We start from the raw sequence: 13,328 nt of genomic DNA on the forward strand, positions 1-13,328 counted from the left end.
ACAAACTGTGCCTATGGTGGGACCTATGAGGAAACAGACCATTGCTCTTCAGCTTTGTGCCTTGCAGGCCCAGCACAGCCAGGTCTTCTGTTTGTCCCACAGTCCAAGTCTTAAGAGGAATTGTCTCATTTTAATACAATCTGGGACTTACGTGTAATGGTTAACTTGACTCATCCCCTTCATTTAACTGAAAGGGAAATGGAGGCCCAGAGAAAGGAAGGCAATCTACTGCTCAGCTATGGGTGGCAGGAGACCAGGTCTCCCTCCTCCAAACCACAGTCCTTCTGGGCAGATGCAGGGCTCCAAGCAGATGCCCATCCAGGGGGATCCCAAGAGCTGACAGCACTGCCTATCCCTGAAGCTGGCCTGTCCCCTGGTGTCCTGTCTGGGCAGAGGTTGTGAGGGATCCAGAGGGCCAGGGCTGAATGTGCTGTGTCAAACTTAGGGTAATTCTTGCTGTATAACTGCCTTGGGAACCCTGCTTTCCAGATGAGAATGCTGACGCCAAGGGAGATAGCATGGTCAGTGAATGATAAACTAAAGCCTGCTTGGACTCTAGAGTCCTTGTTTGAACCTCAGGCCCATGTTTCTTTCTGCCCCAGGATCTCCATCCACGTGCAAGAGACAGAGGTGCCTGGGGAGCTGCTCGTGACACGAGGGGCTAGCCTCAGACCCACACCCCCCAAGGGGGCTCCAGCAGCCGTCCATCCAGGATACCTGGGCCCAGGCAGGCCCAGGCGCTGTTCCCAAGCCGCTGGGTCTGAGTCGGGAGAACAGACCCCCAACGGGGCCAGGGAGTCTCTCCCCCTGCTGAAGAGGAGCAGCGATGGGGGAGCCAAGGCCAAGGCAGGGCAAGGGCCTGGATCCAAGCCTGTCATGGGACCAGGCTGGGTCAGAAGAGACAGGGGGGATGCTGCTGCTGGGGCTCTAGGCCCTGAGCAGGATAGAGGCCCAGAAGTAAGAAGCCCTGAGCTCGGGAAGGACAGCACAGCCGGGGACCTGGGGAGAGCTGAAGCAGGAATGAAGATGCTCCTGGGGGCTGAGGCGGGCAGCATGGTTCTGGGTAAGTGGCTGTTACTAGCCTGACAGACATTCCCTGTGCTCCGAGGGGAGTGAGCTTGGAGGGCTGGTTCCTGGGAGCCTTGCTGCAGCTTACGGGGGTAGTTGATAGGGGTCTGGAGAAATCCAAGACTCGGGAACAGTCTGCCGTACAGCCCAGGTTGGAGACCAAGGCCCCAAGATGCATATGGTGAAACTTGGATTGGTAGGAAAAAAGGGGCTCTTGCAGGTAGAGGGTAGATTCTCAAAGTCACCCACCTGCCCAAGCTTCCCACCATTTGTATCACTGGGGACTGAGACAGGGAAGGCTCCTGTTAAAAAGCAAATTGTGTAACTGGAGTATATAACCCACTATAAGGAGTTCACACCAGGGAACTGATGTCACCCTAGGGGAGAGAAAGGGTTGGTGAGGGCTGTCCACATGCTTTCTGCCCCAGTGGTGGTAGAGGTATCCTCCCACCCTCAGCAACCCACCCTAAGCCCATCCCATGTGGCCTATGCCAGCTCCCTGCCCAGAACTTCTGGATTCCTTGAGGAATGGCTACATGTCCTGAAGGTCATCCCTGGAGGTCCTGGCCACTTTTGTCTGTGGCCGTGGACTCCATAGTCTCCTGCCATCCTGGCTTCTCCAAGCTTCTTCCTCTCCCCATGATGACCTGGTCCAAAGGTGGATACAGGCTCCCTTATCTCCTGAAATATGCTAAGAGCAGGCTGCAACTCAGAGGCTTTTGAAGACTTGGGATGGTGACAAAGCCAATGTTAACTGAAAGCTCCCCATGAGGTGAGCCCTGTGCATCTGTACCCACATTAACCTGCATGAGATATGAGGGACCCTCTGCAGATGCAGAGACTGAAACCCAGAAGAGGCGAAGAAGCACACTCTAGGCCACAGAGTCAGTGATGGTGGAAGCAGCACCTGACCCTGGCCTTCATGCTCCAGAATCTTGCATGTAAACCTTAGTTAAATGGCTTTTCAGAACACAGGGCAGTTATTGTGCAGAAGAGAGAACTCCAAATGCTGGATTTTGAGTCTCTGTTACATGACTACAACCCCCAAGCCCCAAAATCCAGGCTCCCCAACCTTTCTCAGGGACCAGAGCAAAGAAACAAATGCATAAATGTTGCCCCCTAGTAGCCCAGGGCTCAGGTCTTGTCTTTGCAGGTACAAAAGAAAGAGCAGTGTGCTCTCAAACTGTGTTTACACTTTGACTTCGGTAAGTAGATGACTGCTTGCACTAAAGCAAACCAAAATCAAATAGTATTTCCACTGCTTCTGGCATATGGTTTGGAGGTACTAGAATTGAAATGCTCCCTGTCATTGGGAAGCGAACAGAATGCTCCCACTGACAAGTCCTGAACAAATGCCAATCCAAGCTGCTACTTCCTGCCTTGGCGTCTTCCCTGCTTTAAGGCACAAATGTTTATGTCATTGTGTTTGGGGCATGTCCTGGACTCTGCTTCATTCCTTCACTCCATTTCATGGGACACCTCTAGGTATTCGTATCACCTCCAAAGGACAAGATGTGAAAACAGTTAAAACCAAAACCATTTTCTTATCTTTCTGTTTGGGCAATCCTCCATTTCCCCTAAGATCCATTCTTCATCCCTCTCCACCCTCCTGTGTCCCAGAGCTGACCCCTTGGTCTGCATCTCAGGCCCTCTGGCCTCTGGTTGTGGTCACCTGTCAAGAGATCTGAAGGTGAGAGGAGAGAGAGGGTGGGGCATTTATCATTCCAGCTTCTTCCCTGCCACACCACCTCTTGCTGGTTCCTGTAGACCTTTCCGAGTAGTCTCCTCATTAAATTCTCCTCAACTGCCCTGTGCAAGTATGCCTTCTGTTTCCCATGGGACCCAATGGACCTAGCCTGGATTCCCTTCTAGACATCAATGAACAGACTGGACAGAACAGCTTGACCTTGTGATGATTAACTGCAAGGAGCACTGTCCTAGGTGCTGGGCCCCCCATCCATCTCCAGCTCACTGTTCCCTCGGGTTAGTCACCTTGCCTAAGGAGGGGACTCGGGTGAGATGATTTGCAAGAAAGGGCTTTCACAATACCAGGAGCTGGTAAGAAGGGCCAAGCTAGCATGCTTAGGTGGGTCTGGAAAGGGTGGCTAAGGGTTTGGGCTATAGGTCAGAGGTTTATAACTCCTTGTTGTCTCCTGAACAGATGACAGTCCAGCCCCGCCAGCCCCTTTTGAACACCGGGTGGTGAGTGTCAAAGAGACCTCGATCTCAGCGGGTTACACAGTGTGTCCACATGAAGTCTTGGGAGGGTACGTGTATGATTTCCAGAGTATCAAAAGTCTCCAGCATAATTAGTGAGTATAGTGGCAAAAGTACAAATTAAAAATGGATCTCTCTTGCAATCTGCTCTTGCAAGGTGGGCCTTTTGCCTTATGAGGGGCAGAAACAGGAGGGATGGGGCAGAAAAACTTGGAGAACCAAGCTGGGTTGCTGCTGTTGATTCTCAGGAACTGATTGACTGAACCAGTGCTGAGAATAGGATATCTGATACAACATAGGAGTGAATGGGATAGCCCACAGAGAGTGGGGTGAAGAGGATATCCCCTATGCGCAAGCTAGTCCACATAGTGAGTGTGGTGTCCACAAGTCTACAAGTAGGGTGCAAGATGGCCCACAGGCCTGGATAGGGAGAGAGTCTACAGGAGGGGGTAGGAGAGCCCATGTGGTGTGAGTGAGAAGGCTATCCCTTAGGTTGCAGGGTAGTCTATATGGTATAATGTGAGATTTTCTTCTAGTATGCAGGCTAGCCCATGTAGGGTGTAGATGAAGAACTTATTTTCTGGGTTTCAGGATGACTCACATGGTGTAAGAGTGATGACCAGGATGCCTCTAGGTTGCAGGTTAGATCACATGGTGTATGTGCAGAGGGTTAGGAAAGTCAGTCATGTGGTGGTGAGCCTTTTGTGCTCTCAGCCTGCCATGCCAACATGTCTCTGCAGGGGCCGGTTTGGCCAGGTCCACAGGTGCACAGAGAAGTCCACAGGCCTCACGCTGGCAGCCAAGATCATCAAAGTGAAGAGCACCAAGGACCGGGTGAGGCGTCAGCCCTGGGCCAGCCCTGCCCCTCTGGCCAAGCTCAGAAATTCCTTCAGATTCTTCACGGCCCCCTGGGCCCATATTGCTCCAGGTCCCTCCAGGCTGAGCAGGAAAGCAGGCCGTCTTTCCTGCCTCTTTTCCATGACTCCTTCACTCCTGTTACCAAGTCACCTTGCAGCCCCTCAGTCCCAGCCTGCTGGTCATCCAGATGTGGCTTTGTATGATGCCTGTGTGACCCTGGGCAATAAGGCCCTTTCCTTCTTGAGACTCTTGTTTCCTATCTGTGAAATCAGTGGGTCAGACTAAGATCCTTCGTGGTTCTAAGAATCTGGTTTGGATGGTGAGTCCAAGAGACCTGGTGTGACAGCTGGAAACTGAAGGATGAGGGTATATAGTGGGTGTGAATAAGTGTGTGTGCGTGTGCTGGGTGTTTGAGTGTATGTTTGGGTGAATGTGTGCTTATGTGTGTTTGTGTGTGGGCGTACATATTTGTGTGTGTGTGTTTGTGTGTATGAGTGAGTATGTGCACCTGTGTGAGTGGGTGTGTGCATGTGTGTGTGTGTGCATGTATCTTGAGGGGCTCAGCTGTCTCTCCTTCCTAATCCGTCTGCTTGGACACTCCTGTCCCGGCTGGCTCTGCAAGGAGGATGTGAAGAACGAGATCAACGTCATGAACCAGCTTAGCCACATGAACCTGATCCAGCTCTACGATGCCTTCGAGAGCAAAAACAGCTTCACCCTCATCATGGAGTAGTGAGTGCCATGGGAGGTGGGACAGTGGCTCTCCCTCAGGCAGCCTCAGAGCTGAGATTAGTTACCCCCCTTTCCTTAATCCCTACTGTGGCATCCATGTTGTCCTTTCTGCTCTGGTTTGGCTCTCCGACCTCCCATATGGAGTGCGGAGGACAAAGACATTTTCATTTTCACAAGCCAGTAGACATTTAGCCTGATTTTGATCTGCCGGTGTATGTCAATGTGTACTAAACAATGAAAAAAAATTTTTTGAATTAGTTGTCAGTTGGAAATTGGGGAATTTTACATTAAAGCCTAGATTTCTGGCATTTCTTGAAAATGTAAAAGATATAGCAATGTTGGTCCAGCTGGAAAAAGTGTACTGGCTTTTCAGATAGGGCAGCTGGTGCCCCATTTGCCACAGTCCTCACACTCCCAGCTTCCCTGACATTGAGGCCAAGGGCTCAGAGGCTGCTTATTTTTGTGCTTTGTATATTACTGTTTTCTTTCTGGTAGAACTGAGAAGAGTAAAAATTCTGATATGTCTATATCTCTATCATAAGTGGAAAAACAGGAGATAGACTAAGGAGGCTGTGTGTTTCAAGAAAAAAATTTTTTTCTCACATCTGGTCTGGTTTGCCCATTGAGTTTTTTTGCCATGTCGGTACTAGTTACTGCAGGCAAATGGGTTTACTAGCCTAGTCTAGATTATCCAGAATGGGCCTGGATTAGCAACACCAGAGACAATCCTGGGTCTTCCCTTTGGCTGCTACTTCCCTCCTGATAAACCCCCAGGTGGCAATGATAGCAGCCCCTGGGCCCACAGGGAGCACCCTCGGGCTTACCTGGGGGGACCTTTGTTGGCCCGTGGTGATGCCAGCAGACTAAGCCTCTGAGAGCCTCACTTGGTCTAGTGCCTGCCTCTCTCTTTGACAGTGTGGACGGGGGTGAGCTCTTTGACAGGATCACGGATGACAAGCACCACCTGACTGAACTAGACGTGATCTTATTCACCAAGCAGATCTGTGAGGGCGTGCATTACCTTCACCAGCACTACATCCTGCACCTGGACCTCAAGGTCAGGCTCCGCCCTGGGTACATGGTAGGGTGGGGTCCCTGGGTTCCTGGACCTCTGGTGCCTCTTCATCTTTGGGGGTCTTATTAACAGGCAGTCCTGACTTCCTTTCCTGGATCTCAGCCTTTTCCTAGCCCTGGAACCTTGGACAGGCAAGTCATGCTGCCTCTCCCAATTGTAAAATGTGGAAAAGTGTACCTCTTATTTGAAGATTGATACAATGACTTTGTCTTTCAAAATAAGTTTCAGATTAGTTTTTAAAAATTAAAATAGGAGTATATGCTTGTGGTAACAAATATGAAAAATGTAGAAGTGTATAAAATGCACAGTGAAAGTTGTTCCCATTTCCATTTCCATGCTAAGAGTTCTTCTCTGTTGGCAATCTGGTATGATACATGTATTAGTCAACCAAAGGGGTGCTGATGCAAAGTTCCAGAAATCTGGTACTTTTATAAAGGATGTTTATTTGGGGTAGAAGCTTACAGTTACAAGGCCCTAAAGAGTCCAGCTCAAGGTATCATAAGAGGTACTTCCTCACTAAAGTCTGTTGCCATGTGTTGGAGCAAGATGGTTGCCAATATCTGTGAGGGTTCAGCCTTCCTCCTAAGGCTCCATGGGCCCACCTTCTTCCAATCTCAGCTGTAGGCTGGAAGCCTCATTTCTTTCTGGGCTGCCTTAGTTACTCAGGGCTCTGGTCTCTCCAGCTGTAAACTATCAGGCGAATGGCTCATCTCTCTCCGGGGCCCCAAGATCAAGTTCTCTCCTCTGCTGTGTCTATGGAGTTCTCTCTATTCCCGTATATCTTCTTCTGTGTGAGTGTCCATTTTATATAGCCCATTAAAGGGGTGGGGACTCAACCCTGAGTTGCTCTTATGGTCAAATCAAAGCCCTAATCTTGATTTAATCAAATAAACATAAAACCTTTGAATTTTATGCAAAGGATATCACACCCAGATGGACAGACCATTTTACAAACATAATCTGTATCTCTTTTTGGAATTCATAAATAATATCAAATTGCTACAATACACAAGTACACACATAGAGGATCATACTATCACTTATGTTTTTAAACTTGCTTTAAACTGTAATACTCTGTAGACATCTTTCCTCATTCTCTTTAAGAGCCGTGTAATATTCCATTGAATGGATGTATTACAACTTCTTTCGGGCCTCCTACTGATGAATATTTAGGTTGTGTTTCATTTTTTACTACTATAAACAAGGCTATGATGAGTCTCCTCACCCTCACTTTTGCCCCTCCTGGGACAGTGTATATGGGATAGGTTTCTAGCAGCATCATGCACATAAAGCCCTGATCACAGTTTATGTAGCAGCACCACTGGTTCGTGGTAAGCACTGGATACATGCCACCTGGTTCTGTGATTTTGCACTCCATGGGGCCAGCAGGAGGGTGTTTTTCCACAGCCCCTTTCAGAAGGGAGAACAATTTCAGTGGCTCACTATGGAAGATGGAAAGAAGATTAGTTGGACCTGTAGGGGTACACTTTGCTCTTTCCGATGATCTTTTATGATTGAAATCAGGCTGTCAGGTTGGGACAGTCAGAAAAGTAGAGGTAGTGGGGAGTTGGCCTCAGGCTTCCCCTGTACTCTGGAGCTAATTCCAAGGCTTCCCACTGGGCTGCTCTGAGGGGTGGGCAGTTAGGGCAGGTCCAGGAATCCACTTTGGGGTCAAGGAAGTCTCTTTGGGACAGCCTCTGTGACTCTGCAACAGAGAGGGGATCATTACTGAGGCCCATTTCCCAGCCAAGAGGAAGACTTGAGATTGTTGAGCCCTTCCTAGCTGTGGGGTCTTAGGTAAGTTTCTTGAATTCATCATTTTCAAAATGGGTAATAATAATAATGCCTACCTTCTATGGATGTGTGTGGAATAAATTATGGAGAAAGGGCTTCAGAGCCACACTCTTCAATATGTTAGACACATGATTATTGAGCACTTAAGATGTGGCTAGTGTGACTGAGAAACTTAATTTTAATTCATTAATTTAAAATCTAAAACTGATACTCAAGTCAGTAAAAAATTGGAAAACTTTTAAGTATATTTGGAACAACTTAGATATGTGAATCTGTTTTTTAACTTTGAATTTCATAAAATCTAAATGAGACTAGATATTTCTGATGAAAATTTAGTGTCTGAATTGACATGTGCTGTAAGTATAAGTTTCACACTGCATTTCAAAGATTTAATATGAAAAAATAATGGGAAAATATCTTTTCAATATTTAACATTTTAAAATTTATTAGAGTAGTTGTAGGTTTACAAACAATTATGCATATTGGATTCTCTTATACCACCCGATTATTATTATTATTATTATTAATATTTTTAGGAAGTCCCAGGGATTGAACCCAGAACCTTGTACATAGGAAGCAGGCACTCAACCACTTGAGTTACATCTGCTCCCTGTACCACCCTATTATTAACATCTTGCATTGATGTGAAACATTTGTTAATTACAAATGATGATAGCACATGTTTGTGATTGTTACATATAATTATAGTTCATGGTTTAATTAAGGGTTCACTGTTTGTGCACTGTAGTTCCATGGGTTTAAAACATTTTTTTAATTCTGTTACCATATATGCAATCTAACATTTCCTATTTTAATCATATTCAAATATATATTTCAGTGCTGTTAATTACATTCACAATGTTGTGTTACCATCCATTACCAAAACACTTCCATCTTTCCAAATAGGAAAATTGTACTTTTTAAGCCTTAACTACTCATTCCCTATCCCTACCCCATCCATTGGTAACCTATATTCTAGATTCTGACTTTATAAGTTTGTTTATACCAATTGTTTCAAATCAGTGAGATCATGCAGTTTGTGTTTGGCTTCTTTCGCTCAACATGATGTCTTCAAGTTTCATACATGTCGTTACATGTATTAGAAAATGCAACATCTGAATAATATTCAATTGTATGTATATACCACATTTTATTTATCTATTCATTGGTTGATGTACACTTGGGTTGTTTCCAACTTCTGGCAATTGTAAATAATGCCACTATGAACAGCATTGTACAAATATCTTCTTTTTTTTTTTAGGAGGTACTGGGGATTGAACCCAGGACCTCATATATAGGAAGCACTGAGCTACATCTGCTCCCCAGCAAATATCTTTTTGAGTCACTGGTTTCAGTTCTTTTGGGTATATACCGAGTAGTGGGATTGCTGGGTCATATGGTAGTTCTATACTTAGTTTTCTGAAGACTGCCAAACGGTCCTCCACAGTAGCTGTACCGTTCTACATTCCCACTAGCATTGAATAAGTATTCCTATCTCTCCATATCCTCTCTAACATTCATAGTTTTTTTTTAATAGTGGCCATTCTAACAGATGTAAAATGATATCTCAATGTAGCTTTGACTCGCATTTTCCTAATTGCTAGTGATGTTAAACATTTTTTCATATTTTTTTTTTTTGCCATTTGTATTTCTTCCTTGGACAAATGTCTATTCAAGTCCTTTGCCCATTTTTCAATCAGGTTGTTTGTCTTCATTGTTGTATTGTTGCATCTCTTTATATATCATGGATATTAAACCCTTATCAATATGTGGTTTCCAAATATTTTCTCCAATTGTGTAGGTGTCTTTTTATTTTCATGGTAATATCCTTTGAGGCACAAATATTTTGGAAAAGTTTGAGCAGAATTGGAATTGAATTGTCTTGGAATGTTTGGTAGAACTCTGTGAAACCATTTGGTCCTGGCCTTTTCTTTGTTGGGAGGTTTTTGATTATTGATGCAATCTCTTTATTAGTAATAAGTTTGGATCTTTCTTTTTTTAATTTTTGATTTTTAAGAGATGTTGGGGGTTTACAGACCAATCATGCATAAAATACAGAATTCACATACACCATCCTATCACCAACACCTTGCATTGGTGTGGAACATGTGTTGCAATTGATGATAGCACTTAAAGATTGTATTGTTTTTTAAAATTTTTATTTATCTTTTTTCTTTTTTTTAAGACAAATCAATTATATTTATACAAATTAATAAAGCATACAATTCATCCAAAATGTGAATAATGGTTTTTGGCATAATCATATAGTTGTACATTCATCACTTCAATCATTATTAGAGCATTTTCATTTCTTGTCTCTCCACATCCTCTCCAACACTTGTAGTTTTCTGTCTTTCTGGTAGTGGCCATTCTGATAGAGATGAAGTGATTTCTCATTGTAGTTTTTATTTCATTTCCCTCATCATGAGTGATGTTGAACATTTTTTTATGTGTTTCTTTTAGCCATTTGTATTTCTTCTTTGGACAAATGTTCATTCAAGTCTTTGGCCCATATTTTAATAGGGTTGTTTGTCTTTCCATTGCTGAGTTGTAACATCTCTTCATATATCATAGCTATTAAACCCTTATCCGAAGGGTGATTTCCAATTATTTTTTCCCATTAGTCAGCTGCATTTTCATCCTTTGGCAAAGCCTTGAAAGGTGTAAAAATGTTTAATTTTTAAAAATTAATTAATTAATTTATTTCTCTCTCCTCCCCCCCCCCCCCCACCCTGATTGTCTGTTCTCTGTGTCTATTTGCTGTGTCTTCTTCTATGTCAGCTTCTGTTGTTGTCAGCGGCATGGGAATCTGTGTTTCTTTTTGTTGTGTCATCTTATTGTGTCAGCTCTCCGTGTGTGCAGCACCATTCCTGGGTAGGCTGCACTTTCTTTTGCGCTGGGCGGCTATCCTTACGGGGCACACTCCTTGCGCATGGGGCTCCCCCACGTGGGGACACCCCTGCGTGGCATGGTACTCCTTGCCCTCATCAGCACTGCGCGTGGGCCAGCTCCACACTGGTCAAGGAGGCCCGGGGTTTGAACTGTGGACCTCCCATGTGGTAGACGGACACCCTAACCACTGGCCAAGTCCGCCGCCCTAAAACTGTTTAATTTTGAGAAGGTCTCATTTATCTATTTTTTCTTTTGTTGTGCCTACTTTTAGTGTAAAAGTCCAAGAAACCTCCACCTTACACAAGATATTTAAGATGTTTCCCTACATATTCTTTTAGTAGTTTTATGATCTTTGCTTTTATATTTAGGTCTTTGATCCATTTTGAGATGATTCTTTTATAGGGAGTGAGATAGGGTTCCTCTTTCATTCTTTTGCTTATAGATACCTAGTTCTCCCAGCACCATTTATTAAAGAGACTGTTTTTGTCCCATTAACATGGACTTGGTAGGTTTGTCAAAAAGCAGTTGGCCATAGAGGTGAAGGATTATTTCTAGACTCTCAATTCTATTCCACTGATCGATGTGTCTATATTTATGCCACTACCATGCTGTTGTGACCATTGTAGCTTTGTAATATGGTTCAAGGTCAGGCAGATGAAAGCCCTCCCATGTTGCTCTTCTTTTTTAGAATGCTGTGGGTATTTGAGTACACTTTCCTTTCCAAATGAATTCAGTAATTGCCTTTTCTATGTCTGTAAAATAGGCTTTTGGAATTTTGATTGCTTTTGCATTGAATCTACAAATCAGTTTGGGTAGGATTGACATCCTCATGATATTTAGTCTTCCCGTCCATGAACACAGAATGTTTTTCCTTTCCTTTAGGTCTTCATTGATTTCTTTTAGCATTGTTTTATAATTTGCTGCATATAGGTCTTGTACTCCTTTGTTTAAATTGATTCCTAGATATTTGAATCTTTTTGTTCCTATTGTAAATGGAATTTCCCCCATTTATCCTCTCAGCTTGTTCGATACTAGTGTCCAAAACGTAACTGATTTTTGTGTGTTGATCTTGTATCCTGCCACTTTGCTGAACTCATTTATTAGCTCAGGTAGCTTTGATGTAGACATTTCATAATTTTTAAAATATAGGATCATGTCATCCCCAAATAATGAGAGTTCTATTTCCTCTTTTCCTATTTGGATGCCTTTAATTTTTTTTTTTCTTGTCTAATTGTTCTAACTGGAACTTCTAGTAATATGTTGAATAACAGTGGTGACAGTGGGCATCTTTGTCTTGTTCCCAATCTTAGAGAGAAAGTTTTCAACCTTTCCCCATTGAATATGATGTTGGCTGTGAGTTTTTCATATATGCCTTTTATCATATTAAGGAATTTTTCTTCTGTTACTATAAATTTCCCTCTCATGACTGCCTTCGCTGTGTTCTTGTTTTCATTTGTCTCAATATATTTACCAATTTCACTTGCAATTTCTTCTTTGACTCACTGATTATTTAGGAGTGTGTTGTTTAGCCTACACATTTGCAAGTTTACCTCTTTCCTTTCTATTATTGATTTCCAATTTCATTCCATTATGATCTGAGAAGGTGCTTTGTATAATTTCAATCTTTTTATATATATTGAGAGCTGCATTATGCCCTAACATGTAGTCTATCCTAGAGAAAGATCCATGGGCACTTGAGAAGAATATATAACCTGCTGTGTTTGCATGCAACGTTCTGTATATGTCTGTTAGATATAACTTGTTTATCATATTGTTCAAGTTCTCTGTTTCCTTATTGATCTTTTGCCTAGTTGTTCTATCTAATGATGTGAGTGTTGTATTGAAGTCTCCAGTGATTATTGTAGAGTTGTCTATTTCTCCCTTCAGTTTTGTCAGTGTTTGTCTTATGTATTTTGGGGCAACCTGGTTAGGTGCATAGATATTTATGACTGTTACATACATTCTAGTGGATTGTCACTTTTATTAATATATAATGACCTTCTGTATCTCTTATAACATTTTTGCATTTAAAGCCTGTGGTGTCTGATAATAGTATCTTTTTTTGGTTACTGTTTGTGTGGATTTTCTTTTTCCAACCTTTCACTTTCAGTCAGTTTGTACCGTTGGGTCTCAGGTGAGTATCTTGTAGGCAGCATATGGATGGCTCATGTTTTTTTATCCATTCTGTCAGCCTATATCTTTTGATTGGGGAATTGAATCCATTCTCATTCAGTGATATTGCTGTAAATGCATTGTTTACTTCCACCATTTTATTCTTTGGTTTTCATATGTCATATCTTATTTTCATCTGTCTTTTTACTCTTTTGATTATCCTTTCTTCTATACTCTCCTCCAATCCTCTCTTTCCTATCTTTTTATTTCAGTTTCTAAGTCTTCCTTTTTTATTTCCTGCAAAGGTGGATCTTTTTTACAAACTTTCTATATTTCTGTTTATTTGTGAATATTTTGTACTCACCTTCATATGTGAAGGACATTGTGCTGGATAAAGAATTCTCAGCTGGCAGTTTTTCTCTTTCAGTATCCTAATTATATCATAACACTGTCTTCTTGCCTCCATGGTTTCTGAAGAGAAATCTGTACTAAGTCTTACCGGGTGTCCCTTCTATGTGATGGCTTGATTTTCCTTGCTGCTCTCAAAATTTTCTCCTTATCTTTGATGTTTGACATTGTG

General features: G+C 43.1%; 1 protein-coding gene across 4 annotated transcripts in view; it reads left to right on the plus strand.

Moving 5' to 3' along the window:
- The window catches only part of MYLK3 (myosin light chain kinase 3), a 79,362-nt gene that overhangs the window by 31,766 nt on the left and 34,268 nt on the right, over positions 1-13,328 (plus strand). For all 4 annotated transcript variants that reach the window (XR_011646319.1, XM_004479674.4, XM_023584969.3 and 1 more), the window contains exons 4-8: positions 603-1,063; positions 3,230-3,335; positions 4,026-4,119; positions 4,766-4,875; positions 5,791-5,932. Coding sequence is in view for 3 of the 4 variants with exons in the window: in XM_004479674.4 (XP_004479731.2) it covers positions 603-1,063; positions 3,230-3,335; positions 4,026-4,119; positions 4,766-4,875; positions 5,791-5,932 (913 nt within the window). In the remaining variant the exon portion in view is untranslated. The remainder of the gene's footprint in view (positions 1-602; positions 1,064-3,229; positions 3,336-4,025; positions 4,120-4,765; positions 4,876-5,790; positions 5,933-13,328) is intronic.

The sequence above is a fragment of the Dasypus novemcinctus genome, chromosome 18, assembly GCF_030445035.2.
Source record: "Dasypus novemcinctus isolate mDasNov1 chromosome 18, mDasNov1.1.hap2, whole genome shotgun sequence".
Classification (NCBI taxonomy): Eukaryota; Metazoa; Chordata; class Mammalia; order Cingulata; family Dasypodidae; genus Dasypus; species Dasypus novemcinctus.